We start from the raw sequence: 24538 nt of genomic DNA on the forward strand, positions 1-24538 counted from the left end.
TGTTTTAATTATGCAATAATATTGTATTAATTGTCATAAATTGTTTATAAAAAACAATTGGTAACATTATCAAAGTGAAGCCAAAATTTCCCATCTATGGCTGCTGTCATCTTTTGATTTGAGCAATGAAGTATGCTTAATTTGAAGCCGAAGTCTGCGCAGAATTGATCTTAAAGGTCCTGTGAAGTGCTTTGAAATATGCATTTTTATTAGATGTTTGACGTAACCTTTACTGAAACACGAAGAGAGGGTGGGACTTAGTTTAGCTCCTCCCCTTTTTGTTTTTTCAGCTCTGCCTGTGAGAGTGGTTGAGCTCAAGTGCATCAAATGAAAAGTGTCTTGAAGGGGGCGGGGCTTGTCAGATACTAGAGAGCATTTGATTGGTCAGAAGATTTGATAAATAACTAAAAGTATGTGGTGACATGAAGAAAGGGGTCTGGCAGACTCGGTGAAGATGCAATCTGAGCTGCATCCAATGCTTTTTAATGCGCTCACCCAACCCTACCCCTCACAGTGGTCACTAGTTCCGTTAAGTGCATTATGTCTGACATTGCATCTCTGAGCGATGCACTTTCAACTTGCATCATGAAGGCTGCATTCAGATACTAATGGATGTGAATAAAACTGTTTATCTGTTTAGGCGGAGGAGACAAACTGCAAGCTTTGGATGTTTTTGGATCTTCTAAATGCTGATTTTGTCACTGTTTTAAAGAGCCCTAGCTTATAGATATCCTTAAGACTAACACACTGATAATAACATCTAAAAAACTTTTTTTTTTTTTTATGGGGCCTTTAAATGGGGTATGTAGGTGGCAGCAAATTCTAAACTCCCAGACCCCCAAACACAAGCACACCACACCTCTCTTTATAGCATCAAATAACCTAAGTAAAAAAGCACTCTTACTAAAATAAATATTTTATCACACGTTAGAATAATACAAACCGAATATAAAAAGGTGGATATATATATATATATATATATATATATATATATATATATATATATATATATATATATATATATATATATATATATATATATATATATATATATATATATATACATACAGTTGGTGAAGATGCAGCCTAGTTCGCGCCCCCGGACTTTTACTTTGAAATACTATCTACAGTAGCGCCATTTTGGCTCAAAGCCCTAGCCTCATCAACAAACTGAGTTGGCAGGTAGCAACCACAGCTCTTGCAACAGATGTTTTGTTGACATCTGTCATTCATTCATTTAATAATTCTCGCTTTGACACCAGACTATAGTTAATAGTTGAAATGAGCTCAGCCACAACACCACCGGACTCGGACCCGGCCCAGCGGCGGCGGGTTCACAGTATGCTGAAGCTCTACTACGGCCTGAATGAGGAAGGAAAAGCCACAGAACAAGCCGAGTCTCTGGATCCTTGCGATATCAACGGACCGCATTTCGACCCAGAGATTTATTTAAATAAGGTAGAGTAGCTAATAGTGACGAATGTCCTGGCTTTATTATTTAGTTATTAGGGTCACCAAATTGAGAGTGCTGTCATTATGTGCCACATATGCAATATTCTTCCAGTAATATATAGGCTAATATAGGCTAAATGTCCCGTTGTTTGACTTAAAAAATGTGCTTTTTGTGTTTCAGTTGAGGAAGGAGTGTTCTCTGACTGAGCTGATGGACCACGAGAGCTGCATGGTCAAGCAGATCAGATCTCTGGACAGTGACATGCAAACCCTGGTTTATGAAAACTACAACAAGTTCATCTCAGCCACAGGTTAACAAATGACCTTTTAAAAAAACAGACATTAAGAAATTTTACAAAGTCATAGTTGTCCCTGAAGAAATCAGAATTGCTATAAGAATGTAATTATATATGAGCAATTCCTGCGTTATGAATGTGACATTTGCAGTAAAAACATGCATTTACATGATAGAAAGTATATGTTAACATTATATTGAAACATCCGTTTATATTTTCTAGAACAACTAACCACAGAGTTAAGGGACTAGAAAAATATCAATCTGTAAACAAGTTTTGTATTTTAAATAAGGAAAATAAACATGTGTTATGAATGTGACCAAAAAGACTGAGTTTGCAGTATACAACATTCTTTGTAGAAATTCTGTTAATTAAACTGCACAACCCAGAAGAAATAATGCTAATCAAAAGGCTAAAAGATGACTCTAGAACAAAAATAATTGACTTTATTTTACTTGTCATTTTTGCATTTCTGAGGAAAAGGTGTCGTTATGGATGTGACATCTCTTTGTTATGGATGTGACTGATGTGAAATTGGCACTTGTGTGACTTTGGTAAATCAAATATAATAGTTTGAAAACATTGACAGAGACATTTTTGAGTATTTTTGCAGTACTGTAAAATACAAACCTACACAAAAAAACTTCCATGTTTTGGTGAAAACCTTTTTTTTTTTTTCATGACAAGGTTAACATTTGCATGGAATTGCTCATATAAAACCACAGTTTGTGTTTTTAACTTAAAAATCATAGCAAACCTAAATGCAAAACTTAAATTAAAAAGCGTTATCCAGAACATATAGGATATTCTGGGCCATGACGGATCTATCAGTTATATCATCTTTACTCTGGGAAACAATATAAGCATTTGGAGGCTACATTTAAAGAAGCATTTGAATTTAGACAGCCTTTGATGGTGCACTTATATGGGCATTTATATGTGGCCTTCAAAGAAATAATTCTCTGAGATGCAGTTACTATCAGAATGGTTACCTTATAGTTCATTTAATGGTGTCATTTTTGTTTGGACATTGATGCATCATACGAGTTTCATAGCCTTTTCCAGTTCATGTTAAAATGTATTGATTATTCCTCAGACACAATCAGAAAAATGAAGAATGACTTTAAGAAGATGGAGGATGAAATGGACTGCCTGTCTGCAAACATGGCAGCTATCACGGAGTTTAGTGCTCGCATTAGCGGGACGCTGCAGGATCAGCATGCACAGATCACTAAATTATCAGGTATAAATAATAAATTATCCATTTCTGATTCATTTTACAGCTTTCAATTGGTAGTAGAACAATCGTTATTACTGAACATTATTTCATTTCTGTCTCAACTTCAAGTCTCAAAAATCAACTCCTGAATCTTTCACCTTTTGTGTAGGTGTTCATACTCTTCTCCGTAAACTGCAGTTCCTGTTCGAGCTGCCAGCAAGGCTCAATAAGTGTCTGGAGCTGCAGGCCTATGCCCAGGCAGTGAGCTCCCATCGGAGGGCACGCTGTGTATTGCAGCAGTACAGTCATATGCCCTCTTTTAGGGGCATCCAAGATGACTGCCATGTCATTATGGAGCAGCTCGCTCAACAACTGCGACAGAAATTCAGGTCTGTGCTGTGAAGCATACTGTATATACATTGTATATTTGGCATATGCAGTAGAATTTCATCCTAATTAAAAATAGATTTTATAGAGTAATTAAGGAACCTTTTAACACAGAGTTTCAACTTGAACAGAAAGCTTTTATGTGTGCCATTATTTACATGAGAACTCTAAAAAAAAAACGAGTTTCAAAATTCTGGTTTTTGAAAGTTGGGCTTGACTTGACTCAACACACTCTTTCCTTTTCATATGCACCAACACTTTATTTAAAGGTGCTGTATGTAACGCATTCAAAGAACTATACTGTTACAAAGATAATAAGATATAGAATAGATATACATTTCTTTGAGTACATTATATTGCATAACTGCAGATTAAATATGTATATGCTTGGCACAGCTATACTTTCCACCTTACGCACACCTTAACATTTTATGGTTTTGATTGTAATCTTACAACGTGCACCTTTTGTAAAGCTGCTTTGGAACAATAATTATTGTGCAAAGCACTAATAAAATGGAATGCGTATTACATGTACACTCATTTGGTAACCAAAATAACAGGACCATATGTGCACAGGTGTGCCGTGTTTCTTTACAAATTGATATTGCCATCTTCTGGCCAAGCATAAATACAGTTATTTTGTCTTTCTCAGATCTGTGTGAATGAAAACCTTCACTAAATTATTGAAACAAGCCTCTTCTGCCAGATATTATATAAAGAACAAGATGAAATGGATGAAGCAGTGTTGTTATTACTAAAACAAATTTATTAGAAATTTATTATAAATTAGAAGTCATTGTTGTTAAATGATATAATGCTTAAAAAAGTTTAAATGAAAAACTTTTTAGGTCGAGTAAAGTACTTTGACGTTTTTGACGTAATCTTAACCGAAACACGGGGAAAGGGTGGGACATAGTGTAGCCCCTCCCCCTTTTTTTAAAACAGCCAATAGTGTTTTGTTTGATCACCGCTCTGCCATTGAGAGTGGTTGAGCTCAAGTGCATCAATTGAAAAGCAAATCAGAAATCACTTGAGGGGGCGGGGCTTGTCAAATACTAGAGAGCATTTGATTGGTTGTGATTTGATGAGAAACCGTATTATGGGTTGACGTGATTAAAACTGTTGATCCATTTAGGCAGAAGTGACAAACTACAAGCTTTACATGTTAATATCAGTTTTATATTGTCTAAACACAAATATCGTTACTGTTTTGGAGCACACCAACTAATAGATATCTTAAAAACCAACAATATTAATACTAAACTTTATTTTAATTTTATGGGACCTTTAACTAAAATTGGAAACGTTGAAATAACTGGAATGAAATACGTTTCACATATAAAGTATTAAAATGAAATAAAAAATAAATTTCAAAATCTAATAATATTTTAAAAATGGATATGATAATCACTGATACTGAAAATTAAGTCTACTATTAAATGTTCTGTAGATTTATAATATAATAATATCACTAGAAGTTCAACATTTAATTTAATTTAAAGTTGGTATTTGCTTGCAGGGATGGAGGTTCGAGTGCTAAAGACCTCTCTGAATGTGTCGAGCTTCTTCTACAGCTGGATGAGCCAGCGGAAGAACTCTGTGACAAATTCTTAAGCCACGCCCAGTCTCGATTAGAGGCGGATCTCCAGGGGTTGGAGGCGGAGCTTAAAGACTCAGCAGTTACTGACACTGGTGCTGGGTCTGTTCAAAAAACAAGCCCTGGATCAAATCCTGTATCCCCTAGTTCCTCTGTGTCCAATCCCTTCCTTTCCCCTGCCGCCGGAACAGACATATTGGAGTTCATAGATCGAGGGTGTAACGAGTTTGTCAGCAATCTTTGTTTGGTCATTGCCTCTTATCAAGAATTGTTCATTAACCGTCCACAAGAGAGTGAACTAGCTTCCAAAAACATCCCGGAGATGGCGAATGGCAAGCTGCACGTGTTTGTGGACACTCTGGCTGCGAGATACTTCTCCCTAGTAGAGCGGAGGATACAGGAGGAGAAGGGAGTGGGAGATAACTCTCTGTTGGTGAGAGCTCTGGATCGCTTCCATCGCAGATTACAGGCCATATCCAAATTACTCCCGGGGTCGGCAGTGCCAAGCCAAGGAACTGAGATAGTGGTGCGGGCGGCGAGGGAGAGGATCAAACAGTACCTGTCTGCCTTACAGACCTTCTACCATGACAGCCTTACAGATGTGAGACAGGCTTTGGCTGCTCCTCGCTTATCAGTGGGAGGGGCCAGTGCATCAGGAGGTGGGGCTCTTGTGGGAGGGGCTTCAAGTAAGGATGCCCCGCCCAGTCTGCCAGAACTGCTGACGTCTTTATCGAACTTCATTCTCAATCAATTAAAGTCTGTGTTGGCATCAGTGCATCTGTTCACAGCAAAGGATATAACCTTTTCCAACAAGCCTTATTTCAAGGTAAAGAGCAAATATACACACTAGCTGCGTCCTAAATGGGACACTATACTCTATGTACTTATGCACTAAAACACTCAACAGCTTAGTACATGTATGTAGTATCGTCCCAAATGGAACACTAATTTTTTTTACTAAATGGAAATTCAAACTGTTTCCCCAAAAACATTTGTTGGTTGCGAAATTAGTGAAATAAATTACAAACTACTAAATAATATCTGTCATGAGTATAACCTCATTCACCATCGGGAGGTGGTTAAATCTTGCTGATAAGAGAATTTAGCTTTCACAATCAAAAATAAATAACATTATCCAACTTAAGCGCCCAATAGCTCCGCCCCTTCTGCTATGTGAGCAAAGTTGGGACTGTGTGAAGTGTCCAACATTCCGCACTTAATGTTACTGGCTGAATAAGTGCATCATCCGAGTAATTAAATGCACTTATTATTTGTAGAGTTTTCTGTGTGAATGCACTACTTGCATTATTTATACTCCAAATGGCGTAGAATAGTCCATAAGTATGCAATTTGGGTCGTGCCTACTGTCATTTTAATATAGGTTCATTTAACCCTATAGTATTCCTAGTGTAGCATTTAAAAGAAATAAAACTTAAAATATTTTATATTTTGTGTTTTAACATTTTCTTTTAAAGGGCCACAAAGCAAACTTGATTAATGGTTGTGGGCCGAGGATAAATATAGCAAACCTGTATTACATTAAAGTTGTCATGGGTAATTTTATAATGCATACATTTATTTCCTAATATTTTAAAATAACTAGCAATGACTATAAAATGACATATATGATAATTAAATGGCTTTAATCGTATTACCTAATGCATTATATCTTTTTAAACAACAGTTCTGTCTGGTTTTTCAATCTGATTGGCTGATAGCCATGCAATATTTTGCTTGTAACATCACACAAAGGCCTTTTCACCCTTCTCCTCTGTGTATTACTCCACCCACATACAGCAAGCAACAAGCAGGCTACAGTTTAACAAATATTACTGTTGTTAGACAACAAAATGTACTTTTGAGGCTTTTTTAAGTCAAAAATGTATTTGTTTAGATTGCAACTATGCAGTTTATTTGTAAGAATAGTGCCTATTTTAAAATATTTACAATTTCTGAGACTTAGTCGACTACCAAAGACGGTCGACGTTGTCTATCCACAAGATGGCGCCAGAACCGCGTAATAAGCCCTTGCTCAGTGTTTTCTCTTGAGCGCGAATAAAATAATTAAAACGGAAACCTCGTGGTATTTAAGGTGGACCGGATAGTCAATAAGAAGCTGCGATTAAGAAGCTGGATTCAGCCTTGTCCCTCCTTATCGCAAACACAACAGCAGTCTGGTGAGAAATCTCTTTAGACGGATGGCATTTCATGTCACGTTCAGCCTTATAATCTTAAAATGTGAGCAAAATTTGTTGTTATTTCATCACCTTAAGGGGGTCACACACCAGAAGCGCAGCTTCTCATTACGCTATAGAGAATCATTCAAATACTAGCTCTAAAGTGATGTTTGTGAATTTGTAACGGCTTCTGCTGCAGATGTGAATGAATGGCGGATGGAAGTAGTTCTTAATACAAAAGGGTTTTAGACTCTCTGTGTTTAACTTTTTTTTTTATGTACAAGATTGTGCCGTCGAACTGTTGTATAAACGCAATATCACACTCGTATACAGCCATAGCACACTGCTACTCATGTGAAATTGCTCATTTACATTTAATGAATTTATAACAATAAAACAAAATGATTCATGTTAACTCTATGGAGGTAAATGCTGTATACACTAGTTAAGTTGCCAATGTCTTTTGCATCTGTCAAGTGACAGTTTTTACATAAAAAGCAAAAAATGTATTTCATTTACAACATTTAATTTCAGTTAGCTGTAACAGTAAAATCAACAAAATGTTAATCTGTTAAATCTATATAAAAATACCTGTCATTCCCCCTTTCAGAAGTGACTGTGGACCAAATCAAAGTTACCGTGAGCCCTAGTTTGGGCATCTCTGTGCTAGACAATACTCATTTTTTAAATTATAGCCATTAATTTATTATAACAATAATAATAATCTATTCAAAAATAAGGCTGCATCTAAAATCGTATGCTTCTTTACAATATAGTATGTGAAAAACCGAGTAATATGTCCGAATTCATAGTATTCAAAAAAAATAGTAGGCGAGAATACCCAAATGACCAACTACTTCTGCCAAGATTCTGAAGTGTGCATTCAATGGACACTACGCTATCCCATGATGCTACATGAGAGAATTCATGAATAGGAGTGAAGTGACACAAATGATGCGAGTAGGTCATGTGATAATGACAAATGGGGGATGTAGTACATCCGAGTTCCATTGACACTTCTCACATTCATACTATATAATACATACTTTTCTAATGGTCGTGTGGTAAATTCAAATTTAAATGTAGTCCCTACTCGAGTAGTAGGCAATTTCGGACACAGCTTAACAGTTTTTAATCATATGCAGATTGTTTTTATTTAAATTAATATTGCATTTGAGTAATAATACTTAGGGCTGTCTTCATCTGTTGCTTATAAGAGAATTCTCAGACATAGTTAGTTTTACATAATCTAGAGTTTATTCGTATGACTTTATATAAATAAAAAATAAATAAAATACTTTATTTATTCACTTTTTTTTATTTATGCCTTTCCCAGCTGGCAAGTAATATTTAGACAATTACTTTTAATTTATTAAGAAGATTTTCGGACTGATGTTTAAAAATTAGCAATGACTATTTAGTTGTTTCTGTTTTGTAGACTTTGTTTTTCTTTCATTTACTATATTGTTAATTTATTTTTTGCATGACCATTGGTCATTTCTGGTATTGCGAGAACCACAAATGTCAGCAAGCGTTTCTCCATTTCAATTGCATTAAAAAACTAATTTTATATTTTAAAATGATGGATGATGAGACACAAGTTCAACCATATCCATGTTTTTTGTCTAATATCAGTCTCCTATGTTTTCTCAGGGTGAGTTTTGCAGTCAGGGTGTTCGTGAGGGTCTGGTGGTGAGCTTTATTAAGTTCATCTGCCAGTCGTCTCGGCAGTATTGTGAGAGCGCAGGCGACAGAGGAGGATCCACACCTCCTGCTCTCCTCCTGCTGCTCTCTCGTCTCTGTCTGGACTACGAGACCTCCACCATCTCCTACATCCTCACGCTCACAGATGAACAGTTTCTTGTACAGGTATCCCATATCTGTTATATTCAGGATAAATCAAACTCTAAATGCATATAATCATGCTGCTGTTTTCTTTTTAAACAGCACCACACTCCAGTCACCCCAGTTACAGCACTTTGTGCAGAGGCCAGAGAAGCTGCTCAGAAATTACTGAACCACTATGTGAAGGTAAATAAGAGAATAGATTCAGATGTCATGAGTCAATAATTTTGGGCTGTGCAAGTAATCAACTAACTGTTTCGATTTCTGCCTTCAATGATTATGTATAAAGAAACTAAAAAACATTTTAAATAAGTGGCAAGAGGAGTGGGATGCGTTGAAAAATAATAAATTGTATGAAATGCAACCTGAAATCTCAGTTTTTAGACATTTTAAGACTTTATTTGATAAAGGGATTTTTACCAGATGTCATATTGGACATACAAGAATAACCTATGGTTTTTTTGCTCAAAGGTAAAGACCCCACTCGATGTTTGGATTGAGAAATTCCATGCAAATGTCAACCTTGCCTTTAAAATAATAAAGTTGTCACCAAGTTTAAAAAGAAAAATAATACATTTGTAATAAATCTGACTTCAACTGTATATTAATTTTGGACCTTTTACCATAAGCCGACATATAAACCATTTGGTAGAGGCTGATATTTTAGTAATTATGGGATGTGTTGAAAAAATGCATTGAGTTTGTTAACTAGTAACATTAGGAGTGAAGAAATGCCATCCAAACATCTTTTTTCTTGCTGGGGCAGTTAAAGGGTTTTGTACATTTTTAGTAAAGTGGCATCAGGAAAAATTGTAGAATTTTTATCATGTATCAGCACTAAAAATCTTATTTTGATTTTAATTGCATATTTATTATTGAAATGTTCTTGCATGAAAATAGCCTTGGTTGCTGACAGGGCATAAAAAACCATTGCATTACTCTTAACGGAATACTTGAGAATTGCATAAAAAAGCTGAGATTTTATTTTTTTATTCTACTGTATTTGTCTTATAATTGCAAATAGTTTGGACTTCAACTGTGTGTGTGTGTGTGTGTGTGTGTGTGTGTGCGTGTGTGCGTGTGTGCGCGCGTGCGTGCGTGCGTGTGTACGTGTGTGTGTAGAATTATTAGCCCCCTTCGATATTTTTTTTTCTTCTTTTTTTTGATTTTTTCCAAATGACGTTTAACAGAGCAAAGAAATTTCACAGCATGTCTGATAATACTTTTTCTTCTGGAGAAAGTCTTATTTGTTTTATTTCGGTTAAAATAAAAGCAGTTTTTAATTTTATAAACACCATTTAAGGGACAAAGTTATTAGCTACTTTAAGCTATATTTTTTCTTGATAGTCTACAGAACAAACCATCGTTATACAATGACTTGCCTAATTACCCTAACCTGCCTAGTTAAGCTAATTAACCTAGTGAAGCCTTTAATAGTCACTTTAAGCTGTACAGAAGTGTCTTGAAAAATATCTAGTCAAAAATTATTTCCTGTCATCATGGCTAAGATAAAATAAATCTGTTATTAGAAATGAGTTATTAAAACTATTATGTTTAGAAATGTGTTGAAAAAAAATCTCTGTTAAACAGAAAATGGGGAAAAAATAAACAGGGGCTAATAATTCAGGGGGGGCTAATAATTCTGGCTTCAACTGTATATATATATTTGAAAATCACTCATATATTGTGTTTTAGTCATATGGGCCATTAATTATTGGGATTACAACATTTTTACCATAATTGATGATGTTTTTGTTGACCTGGTGTGGTTTTGATCAAGGTTCAGGGATTAATCATCAGTCAGATGCTGAGGAAGAGCGTGGAAACGAGAGACTGGGTGAACACTATTGAACCTAGAAATGTTCGGGCTGTAATGAAGAGGGTGGTGGAAGATACCACTTCTATTGATGTACAGGTGATGGACTTAATATCTGTTCCTTAATTCAAGTATTAAATGTGTGCAGAGAATGCACATTTATAAGCCATAATACACCATGTTTTTTATTTTTCTGTTCAATAGGTGGGATTGCTTTATGAAGAGGGTGTAAGGAAAGCCCACAGCAGTGACTCCAGCAAACGCACCTTCTCTGTGTACAGCAGCTCAAGACAGCAGATCCGCTACGCACCGAGCTACACTCCCAGGTTCACTGTCACTTCACAAATATTGCTGACTTAACATCACAATCTTATATAATGTTCATTTGAAGACAAACTTTCTGTGTAAAACTTTGTAATTATTTAATTCAATTACTTTGAATTATTCAGAAATATTCCAAAAAAACAAAATTTTTCCAAGCATAATTAAAACTCTGTCGTTCACTTTAAATAGCTCATTGAATCTAATTGCTGTTCATTTACTCACCCTCAGTTTGACTAAAATGTTGGTGAATTTTTTTCTTTGCTTTGGCTTAATGAACAGCAAGGTGCTTTTTGGGATGAATTAATATTTAATTGTTAATATTGCTGTTGTTGTTTTTTGCTCCAGTGCTCCAATGGACACCAACCTGCTAAGTAACATTCACAAACTATTTTCCGAGAGGATTGATATCTTTAGTCCAGTGGAGTTCAACAAGGTAGAAAACAACATGCTGTTCACTAACTATTGTTATTCTAATTTAAACTGACAACCTTTTATGACCAGTTTTATTTCTCATCCTAGGTCTCTGTGCTAACTGGCATCATTAAGATAAGTCTGAAGACGTTCCTCGAATGTGTACGTCTCCGTACATTTGGCAGATACGGACTGCAGCAAATCCAGGTGGACTGCCACTACTTGCAGATGTACCTGTGGCGCTTCGTGTCTGATGAGAACTTGGTGCACTTCTTGTTGGATGAGATTGTGGGTAGTGCTGCCCACCGTTGCCTTGACCCTTCGCCAATGGAGCAAAGTGTCATTGAAGTCATCTGTGAGAGGGGATAGAGTGGGCACATTCGCTCACCTTTTCTCCTAAACATTCAATCCTGAACTGGCAGACAATATTAATGCATCGACTACTGAAAAACTGCAAATATAAGCATCAATTTAGATTATCACATATAAAAATAATATAAAGTCACTGATGTCCGGGAAGACCTGGATTGAGATCCCAACTTTACCATACATTTTTAAGAATTGAGTGTGTGGATTGATTTAAGATTCAGAAAATAAACTATAAAATTAACTCACATCAGATCACTATATTAATGGATAACGTCTCGGTATGAATGTTCTTTTACGGTTGATTTCTGTAATGTATACTGTGAAGGCTGTTCGGACTGCATAACTGGATGGTATTTAATAAACTTAATGTACAAAACAGCTTCGCATCCCAAAGCTTCTTCAGACTAGAAACCAAACCCGTAGCCACATCTTTGCTGACAGTCATATGAAGCCAGCGAATGCTCTCTCCCGATTGGTCAATAGGACATTAGGGGCGGGCTCAGTCGCTTCTCTATAATTCTGATTGGTTCCTATGCTGTCTCTCCTCACTCTTCTGATGGCAGCAGTATGTGCTGATTGGTCAGATACAGTGAGGCAAACAGCGCGTTATGGGCGAATCTACGCAGGCGTCTCGGTCATTTACAGTGATGATGAGCGATAACAATACAGTACAACAGTGAGTTCATGAGAACAGAGGTAAGAGAAAAACGCTGTTTATTTTTTGCATATAATATTGTTAATGTTACGACATGGTTATTTGTTTGGTTAACCTAAGTGTGAATGTTGCCAGCGCGTATTACAATAACTAACGTTACTTCAGTAAACACATTTGAATAATACCTACAGAAATTTGAATAATACTTTCTTGTAACGTAACGTTACCCTGTAAATGTTTTGTCAGCTTTGCTAAATGCTGTGTTTCACTCCATCTTTGTCCCAAACAGGCAAAATGAAGCCTAACAAGCACAAAGCATCACATTCAGCTGAAAGGGAATTTGGAGGTGCTCTTGGTGAGCCATTGTTTATTCTATAACGTTATATGCTAATGTTAGTGTGTGTGTGTGTGCTACTGTGTGATTATATGAGATGTTTGTCTATAATTTGTGTTCATTCTTGTCCTCCTCACTTGTCCAGGTGCCACCTGCATTCCAGTGTTCCTGCCTCTGACAGTTCTGTACCTGCTCAGTGTGTGCCGGTCTCCAGCTGCCAGTGTCCTGCAGTGGCCTCCTCCTCTACCACCTGCTACACATTTATGGGATCCGTGGGCTGCTGTTCTTATTGCAGGTTGGATTGCCCTGCAGAGTTTTCTCTACCTACTGCCTATAGGGAAGGTAAGATTTTTGATCTGTTTTTTTTTTCTCTTTCATTTTTTGATCATTGTAATAGAAGAGAGTATTGTAAGAAGAGAGAATTGTGTGCCATGTGATTTATTTGTTGACAGGTTTCTGAAGGTTTGGTTCTCAGAGATGGATCCAGACTGAAATATCCCATTAATGGTAATATATGACTACATTTTTATTTCTGAAAAACGCTAATAATGGTTATTGTGTTATAATAAATGGTGAACTTGTATTTTCTTTGTGTTTTTGACCCAAATGAAACAGAGCAGTCTTTGACCCCTTGTCCTTGGTTTTACCACCTGTTGTACACAAAGTAAAGTTCAAACTCCAGTTGTCATTAATCTGCAGTATACTTCTATATCTGGATTGTGCTTCAGTTTATTGAGCATTATGTGCATTAAAATGTAAATAAAAGGAAGAAAAACATATATGTTTATTAGGTAAAGCTTGACCGCTTGGTTTAAATGGTTTAAATAAACAAGAGAAACAAAATTTCATCTACACTTTTTTTTAAACATTTTTTTGAAAGAAGTGTTACATTTATTCTATTATATACATTTATATTCCCATTTATTCGCCAAGCTAAATTTTCATCATTACTTTAGTGTTCAGTGTCACGTTATTGTAATTTAGTCATTTTTGGTGCTCAGGAAACATTTCCTAATACTTTTCAATACTGCAAATTGTTTTGTAGGAAATATTAAAAACCAAAAAATAAAACCATGACCTCAAATGTTTGAAACCTGGTGTGTATGTGCAGATTTGATCGTGTTTCCTTTTTTTAATCTTTATTTTTCAGGTTTCCATGCCCTGAGCATTACTGCTGTTCTGTTGATCATATGTATTTTGCTGGGAATGCCACTCGGGCACCTGTTTGAGCTCATTTTGCCTCTGGCTATATGTGCCATTGGAGTTTCCTATCTACTGTCAATGTATCTGTACATCCGCTCCTTCTGGGCACATCAACATGCTTTATCACTTGGGGGAAACACAGGTGAGATAATGTCTTGGTATTTAGAGATGAATATGATTATCCATGAGTAACATTCCATTTTGCGTACACTTGAGCTTAATTCAAAATCTTTTCAGAAACATTTTTATTTAGCAGACAATTTAATCCAAAGCTACAAATGAGAACAACACTGACAATTCTACTTTATGTCTCTTTAAAACATTTGTAAATTCAGTTTCGCTCTCATTTGCAGGAAATCCTCTGTATGACTTCTTCATGGGTCGAGAGCTCAACCCTCGCATTGGAAACTTTGACTTGAAATATTTCTGTGAACTAAGACCTGGATTAATAGGCTGGGTAAGACTCTCACCAGATATTTACATCCACATACAATATATAATTTTATTGTTTTCAGAAAGAATTGTCGTGTGCTCACTGCTCAGCCAGGCTCCATTTATTTGATCAAAACATTTTGAACTATTTTTTTTCTAAATAAAAGTATAAACTATTTTTTTAAATGTAAATTATTCCTGTGGTTCCAAAGCTGAATTTTCAGCAGCCATTACACTAGTATTCAGTGTCACATGATCATTCATAATTTGACACTGTGGCCATGTTTACACCGTTTACAGATTTCAGTTTAGTTTGCATTAACTCTGGGTTTTAGGTACCATGATGGTAGCTCAGTGCAACTGCTTCATAAAACCACGGGAACAAAGAGTGATTAAAGTCGAGCTGCCTTTTTAGGTAAAACCCATTATTGGTGCAAACTAAACTGGCTAGCCAGCTAATATAGATTCATGTACAGGCCTCTGGTATTCAGATGTTTTGTTTATTGGTTCACAAGTAAATGAGCAAAAACAGATTTCCATTTACACCTAACATTTTAACACATTTCTTACGTCCAGATATATAATTATTTTTATTTTTTAGGTGGAGGGTCTGAGCACTATGAAAGCATCCAGTAAAATTAATTTTTGACTGCTTCTGGAAGACCCTATTTGCAAGTTGTATTAATTGGATAGTTCATCCAAAAATTAAAAATCTCACAATTTACAAACACACAGGTGGTTCTAAACTTGTATTTCCTTTCTCTTTTAAACACAAAACAAGATATTCTGAAGAATATTGAAAAAAAAAGTCATTGTCATCCCTAATAGGAACCAAAATACTTTGTAAGTGGATGGCTGTTTTCCCCCCAAATTTTTCAGTATACTTATTTGTGTTGAAAAGAAGAAAGAAGCTCAAGCAGGTTTGAAACAAGTGGAGGATGCATAAATAATGACAATTTTCATTTTGGGGGTGAACTTCCTTTTTAAGATGCTTTTTGTGTCATTCTAATCAGAAGTGGATGACAATAAGGTGTCATTTACAGGGAGAGTTGCGACAATGAAAGTCTAAAGTGTTCAATCATCACATGATTCATGTAGACTCAAATAGTTCCAGGGATGGCTTTGTGGTTAAATCAAATAATGTTTGATAACGTTAAAACATACACCAATTTATTTTAACAAAATTCGTACCTTTCAGACGTGCAAAACCAGCCATCTTCAACAGTAACCCAGCTGTAAGTGCTAACTTTGGGGAACTAGTGAGAGGCTCTATGAGCTGCCATTGCTGTTCCAACTCTCTCTCTCTCTCTGTCTCTGGTTTACAGTGCATTTCTGTTTTCAAACGCATACATTTAGGTACAGATATGCTTTCATTCTAAATCAGCATTTTAAAACAAAACTGCACTAGTGTAAAGGACACCTAACGACTGTTGTAAATGGGCTAAAATGTTTTTAGCTTGTCCACTTTTAACCACTTTCAAAGGTTGTTAAAAACACATTTGATTGGATTGTTTTCACTCATGTGGTTAAATGCATTCAAACAGCCTCTAAATACCACATACTCTCTCTTTATGTAGATCTAATTCATAAACTATGGGATACAAAAATTGTTGCATAATTTATGAAGTATTTCTTTCCAACAACTTCTATGTTAAGCTGCTTTGACATAATCTACATTGTAAAAGCGCTATATAAATAAACATGATTAGAATTGAACTAGATTCTAACACAGACCCATAGGAATTGACGTAATTTTGCAATTATTTGATCCGATCAACCAAATTGTATCTGTTGTGTTTCAGGTGGTCATAAACCTAGGGATGCTAATGAAAGAAGTAGAGCTGCGCGACTCTCCATCTCTTGCCATGCTGCTCATCAATGGATTTCAGCTCCTCTACGTGACAGATGCTCTCTGGAATGAAGTAGGAGAATCTAGTGTCGTCTGCAAACCTATGAAATGTTTAATTAAACAAGTGGAAATGGTGTTAAATCATTCCTTGTGTCTGCAGGAGGCCGTTCTTACTACAATGGATATTGTGCATGATGGATTTGGGTTCATGTTGGCGTTTGGTGATCTGGCCTGGGTTCCCTTCACGTATAGTCTTCAGGCCATGTTTCTGGTTGTTCACCCACAGTCACTTAGTACTCTTGGTGCCGTGGGGATTGTGCTTCTAAATGGTAACCAACATCCTGTTTTGTAGCCATGTTGATTCTTTATGTTTTCTAACTCTCCTTTCTATATTTCACAGGAATTGGCTATTACATTTTCAGGAGGTCCAACTCTCAGAAAAATCAGTTCAGAAGAGACCCCAAGCATAAAAGTGTAGCACGTCAGTAATCACTACTTTACTTTGCAGTGATTTTTATTTTTGAACTTTGGATAAAATTAAGAGGCAATTTTAGGAAAACTATTTTAGTTTTTTGTTGTTGCTCTATTGTGTGAACTGAAATTTCTTCTAGATTTGAAATAGAAATGTTGGCATTTAAGAATTTTGTTCTTGCAGACCTGGAAACTATCGCGACAGCAACAGGAAAGCGGCTGTTGGTATCAGGATGGTGGGGTTTTGTCAGACATCCAAACTACCTGGGTGACCTTCTGATGGCCCTAGCCTGGTCCCTGCCTTGTGGTGAGTAAACCATATTTAATTATAACTTGCATATGATTAAAGTGTTCTAGTCACATACTGATTTTTTTTTTTCAAATACAGCATTAATTATGATTTTTACTTTTACAATGTGTTTGAACTTTTCTTGGTGTCCTACATTTTAATAATTAATTAAATTAACCTAAAATCTAGTGGACTGTCCTGACTGCGGAAGGCTTTTTTATGAAATGAACTCACTTGAGGATGTATTCAACAAAGGAAAAGAACGATTTTTTTAATCATTTATTAACGTAAAAAATCTTACCCAATTTATGTATTCATATATCTGTGTGTCTTTAATTATATATTTATTAATGAAATATTTTTGCGATGAAAATAGCAATTGTTGCTGACATGGCATTAAATAAAATGCTGTAACCTGCTGGACAGATGGAGATGGAGTTAAACTAATTCAATCATTTTATAAAAAGGGCAGGTTCTGTTGTGGCGTGTTTACAACAATTAATTCTTCCTCAATTTCTTCACAGGAATATCCCACATTCTGCCTTACTTCTACGTCATATATTTCACTATTCTGCTCATCCACCGAGAAGCCAGAGATGAGAAACAATGCCGAGCCAAATACGGAGTGGCCTGGGACACTTACTGCAGACGAGTGCCCTACAGAATAATCCCCTATGTTTATTAATGTGGACTGATGTGCTCTGAATGTCCAGCAGACTTTTATTTAGGTGAGGAAATGGACGCAACATCATCAATGGACAGCCAACATTACAAAATGTATTGCGTATTGTTTTTATTTGCGTTAGAACCAAACATTTTCTTTTTTTTTTTTTATATATTCTTGTATTATATTATTAAAGAGCATTTTAATATTGCTTTTGGACTGTAACATTATTGACATTCAACAACAACATATAGTGGTAATACTTTACAGGTTACATTTATTAACTTTAGGTAATGGCATTAGGTTAAAAATGTTTTAGAGGCGATGATGTGATAAACTGATTGATTTGTGACAAGATTGAATCAAAAAAAATTACCCAATATCCGTTTGGTTAATTTAAAGGTTACATTTGAAATTGGATATTGTACTATAAATCTTAAATAGCAAGTTTCTCAAGTGGAGGGTGTAATTTTATATTTAAAAAAATATAAAAACTAATTTAAAGTAAAAAAATATATATTGAACATTTTTTTAGAAATGTCCGTCGCTCAAGGTTTCATATTTGGTGTATGTTTTAAAGGTAATAATATGACAAATTGATTGATTTGTGACAGGAGATTTGATTTTTTTTAAATGCAGTAAATTTGGGGTGTAACCTCTGGCTATTCATGGTAAAGTGCATATCATCTATACCTCGATTTTGGTGAAATCTACTTCAAATATGATTCAATGCTAGCTTAAAATTTATATTCCAAACATTTTAATAATATATAAAAAAATAACATTAAAAACTATTTCACATATTGCTTTGCAATTTAATGGTATAAAATTAATTAACTTCAGCAATAACCTGCAGAGAGTTTTCATTAAAGAGATGATCAGGTCTGTATTTCAAAGCAATATTTTTTCACCTCTTAAGTTCCAAGTTATTAATTAGCATTACTAAAGATTGCTGTAACACTTTAAAACAAGGTTCCATTAGTAAACATTAGCATATTTACAAACACAGATTAAGAATAAACAATACTTGAATAACATCTATTATTCATAGTTAATGTTAACTTCAACATACTAATGCATTATGAATATCCAAAGTTGTTTTTGTAATATTCAGGGTTTAGGGATTTTTTCTTCTGGCCTTATTTTTACTTGCCCTGCCAAAATTTTCAAATAGCTATTTAGCTATTTCTTAGCCACACATTTTAAATATGTTTTATAATATATCTGCCTTAATGTTATTCAGAACATCTTTTCAAAGATCCTCTAAAAAATTACGTCTTTTTAAAAAAATATTTAAATACTTTACAAATGTTAATAAATTTATAATGAGCAAAATTCAAAGTGCTGTCACTTTTATTGTGAGTTTTGAAGTTTTGATTTCATTAATTGCTTGTTGAAAAAGGCTCCTGACTTGTCTGCTTTTCCTGGAAACTGACGGCAAACTGCAAAAATGTTTTCGTTGTGTTGTACTCACGGAAATGTCTGCTTCCAAGATGTTGGAAACAGGCATTTTCTTTTAGCCTCATAATTTGACGTTGCCTTATCTTGGTTGAACTTGTTGTTACAGAAAAAACAGTTTTCAGACAAAAAAAAAAAAAAAATACATGCTCGCAACATTCAATCAGATATGAGGAAGCGAAAAGCAGTATGGTGTTTATTATTTGACAGAGAAGGTAACATTTATAGGCTTAAAAGCACAAACTGTTTCTCGATTCTACGATTGTATTTGCACGCAACTGACAAATAGTCGCAGACAAATTAAACTTTAGTGACAAGGCAGCACTGACCTAATCAAGCCAAGAACGACCCTGACTACTGTCCTTTAGGGTCTCGCACGCTGGCCCCGGGCCATCCGGCAGTCCTTAGTGCATTAACTAATATCAGGGCTCAACAATAAGTTAGCAACAACTAACAATGAAGCATATTTTTAATTAACTAATGTTAAAGATGATTAAATATTACAGTTACTGTATCGTTCATCGTTTGATCAAATCAGCTAATACACACTGTAAAAAAGTCTTGGTTCCACACTATGCTTGTGTTGTCCCAACACAAATTGAATTAAGTTAGCTTATTAGTTTTTACAAATATAAGTGGATTGAACATAAAACAATTAAATTGTTCCCAAAAAACTCAACAATTGTGTTGTTTCAGCTCAATTTAAATAAGTAGTTTGAACAAATGGCAAATGGCATTTTTGAGTGCAGCAACATTACCTGGAACCTTATTTTAAACTGTTACTAAACTAATTAAATACTGTAATAAAAGCATTGCTCGTTAACTTCTGTCAACTAACGATACCTTGCTGTAAACCGTTACCCATGTAACAACCCACTTAAAAAAAATGGCATTAGGAACGAATGCTTTCATGAACAATTTCTTTACTTTAAACAATCACACATCACAATCTCACTCAACCTCTTCTATCAGTGCACCTTTACCTCTACTTTTCCCCCGTGCTTCGTCCAGCAGTTTCCTGTCCTCTTCTAATGTCTCTCTCTCCACCTCCCTTCTCTCAAAGTCCGTCCACACACTTCCAGCCAATCTCCTCAAAACCTCAGGATTCTCCTTCACCCAAGACTGAAAGAACTCGCACTTCTTTCCAGCTTGAAAAAAACCCTGTCTCATCCTCTCGTCATCATCTTTAGCAGCAGCCATCTTTGCCTTGCTCAATGCCGAGCGCAGCTGCGACAAAGCAGACAGTGTGTATCCCTCAGCGTCCTCTCTGCTCCGTCCCGTCAACACATGAGCCACCGCTTCCACAGCTCGAATAGGAGCTGAAGAGTCTTCTCTTTCGAAATATCCACCAGCAGATACAGATCTAATCCCAGCATCAAGAGCCTCCGAGACAGAGTTAAAGACCCGTCCAGCACCCAAGAACTCTGAAATGGAAACCAGCGCCTGACTAAACTCCAGCAATGTGTCGGAAATATCTCCATTAAAGAGACACAGAGAGAAAGTGTATCCGTAAAGAGCGTTGATCAGATTGAACTGCACTAGAGGAGACGGATTTGATGTTAGCCTGTGAAGAGGGGGGATTTTAGCACTTATTGGAGGAACTGCTGATTGTTTAGCATCGCTAGCAACTTTTTGGGGTTTTCCTTTTTTCGCAGTGCGCACTTCTACTTGATTTTCAAAGCGAAGTTCTTCAATCAGGGTTTTAGTTTCTTTCTCATGTTGCTCCCACCAGGGTCTCCACAGGACAACCATCCCAGCGATGCCACCAACTTTTAGCAGATTCTCAAATTTCTCCTTCTCCTGGGTGGACAACAATGACCAGAGCTGCTCTTCAGAAAGAGAATCAACATCCAATCCAGCTAACTTCTCAGCTAAATCTTCATCATCATCATCATCATCGGCTTCCTCAAGTTTTGCCAGGATTTCTTGTGCCTCGTGACTGTTTTCACCTCCACCAGACTGAAGCTCTGCCAACTTGCAAAGCAGATCCAAAGCCTGTGCGTCTCCTTCAGTCACATTGGTTCCATCTAAGTGTCTTAAGAAGTTCTGCATCCCGCCCTCAGTGTCTGCGCTCTGTCTGAGCCGGAGGAGGATCTCCTGCATCTTGCTCTTCCCCTCTTCATCTGTGGCTCCTCTGGATTTGAGCTCCTGGAGCACAGACTCCTTGTAAAACTCCTCCGAGCATTTAGAGTGACTCTGACTCTTGTAACAAGCTAAACCGCAATACGGGATGTTGCACCTTGGGCAGGTGTAAGAAGACTGTTTTAATAAGCAAAGTCCACATGGTTTGATTGATGAGGGATTTCCGTCTGTGGTTGCACCTTCTGTACTGTCGGCAGGGGTGAGGAGAGTTTCAGAAGTGCCTCTCTTGGGGAGTGCGATCCCATCTTTGCTGGTAATTGATTCAGAGTGTGTTTCTGGCCAGTCGCTCAGGTTTTCCTCCTGCTTTGGTGTGATGTCGGTGAGTAACGAACGAACACACGCAGGGATTTTACGTCTGACAACAGGATCCATGAGAAGCTCATTCACTGATGTGTTTGTGTAGCGGTAATGATCTGCAAATTAAACAGATAAAAGCATGTGTAACCACAAACTATGACAGATATTTAATTTACAGATACTTAAAGGAGCAAATCTTTGTGAATATTTAAGGACAGACATACATTTGTTTAAACTTAATCATGTTTAGCACTTTTCACATCGCGGTCAATTTTTTTTTTCTTTTTTCTTCGAATTATCTCTTAAGTCAGGGGTTCCCAAAATGTTTAGCCTGCAACCCCCAAAATAACAATGCCAGTGACTCGCGACCCCCACATTTCTTGGAGGTGGTTATAAATATACAAATATTGCACACACAAACATAGGCCTATATAAACACGAGCACATTAACAACACAAAAAGTGCAACAATCTAACATATAATTTTATATAGTCATTTATTTGTTTAATTTAATATCAATCTCACCTAATGAGACAGTTGGACACAATGTTTGCAGCACAATTCGGATCTTGGTTTAATTTTGGAGAGCGCCAATCAGTGATTATCATCAATGTTCAGTTGTGGCCTGTATTTATTCTTAATGTATTTGAATGCCATGAAGGCTTCAGAAAATGTAACCAGGTACTATAAAATCAATCTGCGGCAGCTGACACTATTGCTGTGTTGTTAATCTAACATTGGCTTTACAATTGCATGTTGTTTTTTATGTGACTATTAACTACTAATATTATACTCTGCGAGTTATGGATAAAATATGCTAATTCTAATGGTTTACTGTAAATGACTCCGTCATTGTCTGCAACACCCACTTTGGGAACCACAGTCTTAAATTACATTAGTTTTAAATACATTAGTATTTAAAACTTTAACACAATTAATTATGATCATTTTTCAGAGAAATAATGAATATGAAGGGTTTTTGTACATTTGAATTTTGGGGGAACACGAGTTATAAATTCAGAGGGATTTATTTCAATTCTCTTTCGTTTAAAACTTTATAAACACGTTAAAATGTACAATGTTAGCAATGTACTAACGGTTTTTATAAAATAACAGTTCTTCCAACTAAAACGGAGTCGGCATGTAAAAATAACACTACATAAGATAATAGTAGATTTTGAATGCATTATGAGGGTTTCTAAGTCTAAACGTTCATTAAACCACACCAGATTCAGATTATTTACACAACAACACTATTCCCAATAAACGGTGGGTTTGTAACGTTATCCTTTATCTTACCTTGATGTGTGCATGGGCACTGTTTCCAGACACATTCGGAGAATGAAAAAAATGTAAGAATATTTTCAACAACGCGTGTTTATAAATATGCTTTTAGACCGCCGTGCACGATAGAATGACGTTACTCGTCGCAAGTTGATGACGCATACCTTCCTTTGCTCTTCAACCGGCGGGGCTGCGCAATATTTACGCAGTAGATCAAATGATAAAGCTGCTAAAGTAGCTACTTTTTCAGGGAATGTTGTACCCCTCAGCCCTATGCTATAACCTCTTCACAACCCTTTGAAGGTTGAAATTTTATATAGTTTTATAATTTATTTATTTGTATTTTTATATTTTTATTTTATTTATTTCCTTTTGTTGTTTCCTATATTCGTGTGTTGTAATTGTATAACTTCATGCTTGTTTATGTATGAAAGGCCCAATTAGTATATTTCATTCATTCTCTTTTGGGTTGCAGCTGGAAGGACATGCCCTGCATAAACATACTCTGGATAAGTTGGCGGTTCATTCCGCTGTGGCGACCCCAGATTAATAAAGAGACTAAGTCGAAAAGAAAATGAATGAATGAAAGAATATATATACACATATATATGTTTTTGCAGTAGATGGGTAAAATTATGTATTTACAGATTTTTAGATTTTTAAGCAAATCAAAATTAAGGAATTAAAAAGTTATGAAACAATGATTTCCGTAATAACTGTAAGTTGGATGTATTTTGTAATTGTACTGATTCAGTTATAGTTGTGGTGTAAATCGGTGGTTCCCAAAGTGGGTGTACAATGACAGGGGGTCCCTTGGTTATTTCCAACAGGAAAATACATTTTATTAAACTATTAAAATTAGCATGTTTTATCCATAACCCACAGAGGTTAATAACAGTAGTTAATGGTTACATAAAAAACAACAACATGCAAATGTAATATTATCAGTCTTTCATGTGTGGTTTTCATAGGACTGGTGTGTTTACGTTAGATTAACAGCACAGCAATAGTGTCAGCAGCTGCAGATTGATTTTATAGCACCAGGTTCAACTTTCTGACACCTTTATGGCATAAAATACATTGAAAATAAATACAGGCCAGAACTGAACATCGAGCATGATCACTGATTTGCAGTGTCTAAAATTAAACCAAGAACAGACTTGTGCTGAAAACATTGTGTCCACTAGTCTCATTAGTTGAGGTTAATATTAAATTAAACAAATAATAAATGACAATATAAATATTATGATTATTAGATTGTTGCACTTTTTGTGTTGTCACTGTGCTCGTGTTTATATAGGCCTATTGTTGTGTGTGCAATGTCTGTATATTTATAACCACCTCCAAGAAATGTGGGGGGTTGCGAGTCACTGGCATTGTTATTTTGGGGGTTGCAGGCTGAAAAGTTTGGGAACTCCTGGTGCAAGTAACAGGAAGGCTATTGAGGAAATTTTCAGATCAAAATTTATGTTTTGGTTTCACTGACTATCCTCAAGATCAAGCACGCCTTCATTAGCTTTTATTTTCAGATCAAATTTCACATTCGTAAATGCTGTAAAAGTTTTTA

The 24538-nt window shown here is 35.9% G+C and overlaps 3 protein-coding genes across 4 annotated transcripts; 2 read left to right on the plus strand and 1 right to left on the minus strand.

Moving 5' to 3' along the window:
• Nucleotides 1–1142: 1142 nt before the first annotated feature.
• vps51 (VPS51 subunit of GARP complex) lies at nt 1143–12269 on the plus strand. 2 transcript variants are annotated; one of them, XM_087269559.1, is made up of 12 exons: nt 1143–1182; nt 1263–1458; nt 1634–1763; nt 2845–2991; nt 3137–3356; nt 4874–5777; nt 8782–8997; nt 9076–9159; nt 10754–10888; nt 10994–11115; nt 11459–11546; nt 11633–12269. In XM_087269559.1, the coding sequence occupies exons 2-12, from the start codon at nt 1282–1284 to the stop codon at nt 11891–11893; spliced, it is 2484 nt and encodes an 827-aa protein (XP_087125685.1). In that variant the 5' UTR covers nt 1143–1182; nt 1263–1281; the 3' UTR covers nt 11894–12269.
• Nucleotides 12270–12560: 291 nt separating this feature from the next.
• On the plus strand, nt 12561–18001 carry tm7sf2 (transmembrane 7 superfamily member 2). The gene is given in 11 exon segments (NM_001008597.1): nt 12561–12589; nt 12838–12903; nt 13028–13224; nt 13335–13389; nt 14033–14227; nt 14439–14542; nt 16320–16439; nt 16527–16695; nt 16767–16847; nt 17022–17144; nt 17651–18001. Coding segments are annotated over 10 exon segments (1266 nt in total). The 5' UTR covers nt 12561–12589; nt 12838–12842; the 3' UTR covers nt 17812–18001.
• Nucleotides 18002–18537: 536 nt separating this feature from the next.
• Nucleotides 18538–23106, minus strand: znhit2 (zinc finger, HIT-type containing 2). The gene is given in 2 exon segments (NM_001077618.2): nt 18538–21803; nt 22987–23106. A coding segment is annotated over 1 exon segment (1563 nt). The 5' UTR covers nt 21763–21803; nt 22987–23106; the 3' UTR covers nt 18538–20199.
• Between the last annotated feature and the right edge of the window lie 1432 nt (nt 23107–24538).

The sequence above is a fragment of the Danio rerio genome, chromosome 10 (genome assembly GCF_052040795.2).
Source record: "Danio rerio strain M-AB ecotype USA chromosome 10, GRCz13ab, whole genome shotgun sequence".
In the NCBI taxonomy this organism is placed as follows: domain Eukaryota; kingdom Metazoa; phylum Chordata; class Actinopteri; order Cypriniformes; family Danionidae; genus Danio; species Danio rerio.

Bases quoted from the DNA above. Each gene is read 5' to 3' on its own strand.
- vps51 (XM_087269559.1), top strand. From the start codon at position 1,282: ATGAGCTCAGCCACAACACCACCGGACTCGGACCCGGCCCAGCGGCGG. The intron at 2,992-3,136 runs GTATAAATAATA...CCTTTTGTGTAG, and splicing joins ACAGATCACTAAATTATCAG to GTGTTCATACTCTTCTCCGT. The intron at 11,547-11,632 runs GTAGAAAACAAC...TTCTCATCCTAG, and splicing joins GTCCAGTGGAGTTCAACAAG to GTCTCTGTGCTAACTGGCAT.